We start from the raw sequence: 2646 nt of genomic DNA, 5'->3' as shown, positions 1-2646 counted from the left end.
GCCCGGGGCCTCGAGCGGCGCCCGGGGCCTCGAGCGGCGCCCGGGGCGGGGGTCCACGCACTTGGACTCTCAGCAGCCGCCTCTAGTGGGCCGCCCCTTCCAGGCCTTGACACGCCCCCGGAGGCTAGCGGGGGCCGGGCGCCCGCCGGACGAGGGCGCACCCCCCGCCCTTCCCGGGGAAGTTTGCAAACACAGCTGGTTCCAGAGCCCGGGAACCGCTGGAAGTGAGGCCACAAGGGCTACACGGCGCGGGGGCGAGGGCAGGAAGGGGCCGGCAGGGGGCGGAGGCTCTCGGGCTCCCAGCTCCAGCCATGGCCCAGAGACACCCCCCGCCCCACACACACACCCCCAAGCGGCGGCCGCCCCCGCGCCCTTACATCCAGCCCGGAGCGCGTCCCCGCACGCCCCAAAGTCTCCCGGAGAGCAGCGGGAAACAGACTCCCCCACACCCTCCAGGAAGGACACACCCGCTCTCCAGGCCGCTCACGAGAAAGGGGAGGGTGCCGATTTGGACGGCGTTCGAAGGCCAAAACTGCGCCGCGTCGCTTTCCACGGCCCATCAGGTTTAAATGGTTAAGCAAAGATCGTCTATAAGGACCCCCAGCTCGGGGATTGGGGGGGTCAATCTAGGGCCTTCAAATTGCAAGTTTAAACTGGCCTTCCTGGGAGCTTTACCTCACAAACCCCTGGGGGCTCCCCACTTTTGCGCGTTTAGCAAAAAGCCTCGAACACGGGGCCTGCCGAGATCTAACGATAGAGTCTCGGCTGCTTAACACCCCACCCCGCAAGACTTTTCCAGTTAGCGCGGAGTTTCAAGCCAAGCCCCTTTAAATCCCTCTCGCACGAGAGAGCGGGGCTCGGCAGGCGCGGGTGCGGACCTCGGCGGGCCCCCCCTCACGGCGCGGCTCACTCACCGGCCAGGCGAAACTGAAAGGCAGCACGATGCGGTTGCGTTCGTTGCCACGACTGGCCTTGAGATTGAAGGTGTTGCCCCCGATGACAGGAGTGGAGCCCGAGCCGAAGCTGCAGGGCCCCCCGGCCGTGACGCGGGACTGGTACTCCTTGAGGCACACTTTGAAGTACGTGTCACACTCGTCGTGGGAGCACTTGCGGTCCCCCGGGTTCCGGACGCCGCCGCAGCAGTTCCCGTTCTGCAGCTCCCCGTTCACGTTCTGCATAGACAGGATCTCCAACTCGAACTGGCCGGAGGCCCCGCACACCTGCCGGCGAGGAAGGGAGGGAGGGAGGTCAGCGCAGGGGAAAGTTGTTTTCTTCGAGGGTGTAGGTAACGACTCCCTCCCCACCCGCCCCGACGAGCCCTCAGCGCCAAGTGAAAATAATTTTGCAAAACCGAGTGCAAAGACTCAACGTGATTTCCCGGGCATAAAATGCACGAGCGCAGGAGAAATCCGACGACTGCCCCCGGGGTGAAGAACGGAGAACGCAGCCCCCTGCCCCACCTGGAGGGTAGATTTAGGAGGTCCGGGACTTCCCCAGTCCAGGGGCTGCGTCTCGGGAGCAGGACCCGGCCGGGGAGCCGGGCGCCCGGGGGCTCCCGAGCCCTCTCCAGGCGCTCAACCGCAGGCGTCCAGGGAGCTGCGAGGGAAAGGAGAGGGCGGGCCAGGAAGGAGGCCCGGCGGTCTCCTACCTTGGCTCTCAGGGCGCAGAGCAGGGCGAGCAGGAGGCTCAGGGGGCGCCCGGGCCGGCCGCGCGTCCGTGGGGACCGCATCGCTGCGCCGCGCGCCGCGGGCACTCGGGACGCCGCCGCCGCTGCCGCTCGCGCTGGTGCTCCGGCCGGTGCTGCCGTCGCCGCTGCCCCTGCGGCCGCCGCGTCCCGGCTCTAATATACTCCGCCGATTGGAGCATGCACGACTGGAAAACAACACCACTTTTCAAAAGCCCTTTCAAGAGCGGCGCGTTCCAGAAGGCAAAGGGCCCGGCCTCCTTTTATTATTCTGATCGCTTCTTTGAGGCGCTCCCCCTCCTCTTCCACCTCCCGGCTTTCTTTCCTTCTCTCGCGCTCCCCTTCTTTTATTATTATGATTATGCGCAGCCTTTTATTCCCTTTCAGATCAGCTGCTTAAAAAGAAGAGAGGGAGGGGAGAAAAAAAAAAAAACCGAGCCCAGCTCACGGGCCGGCCGCAGGTAACACAATGACGCGTGCCCGCCCGGCTCTCGGAGAGGGACTCGGAGAGCCCGTCTGGGAGCCGCGGCCCGGGCTGGCCACCTCTACCCAGCGCGCCCGGCAGGCGCATGCGCGCTTATTAATATTCATGAGGAGGCGTGTCGCGCGAAGACACGCCCCTTCCCTCTGGTTGATGGGGAGGGGAGGACTGGGAGGAACTTGGAAGGGGCTGGGGGCTCAGGGACTCGCGATACCGCGTAGACGTCCCGGGGCTTAGCGCGGACCCCTGCCCTCGGGAGCTTTGGGCCAGGCGGGAAGGGGGGCAGCGTGCGGCGAAGAACTTGCTAGGGTCTGTTGCTCAGGGACGCGCGGCGTCTCGGTGCTGCCCGGGAGCCCCCTCGGACGCCTCGGGCCGGGCGCCTGTGCCCGCCCGTCGGGGCCCCAGGTGTAGGCGCCGCGGCGCTGCCTGAGCGGTCGGAGCGGGGCAGCTTCCGCCTTCCGAGCCGTCTGCGTCAGCTGCG

At 66.7% G+C, this 2646-nt stretch overlaps 1 protein-coding gene across 1 annotated transcript in view; it reads right to left on the bottom strand.

Moving 5' to 3' along the window:
• The window catches only part of JAG1 (jagged canonical Notch ligand 1), a 35668-nt gene extending 33463 nt beyond the window's left edge, over positions 1 to 2205 (bottom strand). The window contains exons 1-2 of the mRNA XM_035005834.1: positions 1649 to 2205; positions 915 to 1220 (exon numbers count right to left, since the gene is read on the bottom strand). Coding sequence (XP_034861725.1) covers positions 915 to 1220; positions 1649 to 1729 — 387 coding nt within the window. The 5' untranslated portion in view covers positions 1730 to 2205. The remainder of the gene's footprint in view (positions 1 to 914; positions 1221 to 1648) is intronic.
• Positions 2206 to 2646: the final 441 nt, after the last annotated feature.

The sequence above is a fragment of the Mirounga leonina genome, unplaced genomic scaffold, assembly GCF_011800145.1.
Source record: "Mirounga leonina isolate KUSES-001 unplaced genomic scaffold, KU_Mleo_1.0 Mir_150, whole genome shotgun sequence".
NCBI classification, from domain to species: Eukaryota; Metazoa; Chordata; class Mammalia; order Carnivora; family Phocidae; genus Mirounga; species Mirounga leonina.
The sequence above is the reverse complement of the archived record's forward strand: the minus strand, read 5'-3'. Positions and strand labels throughout refer to the sequence as shown.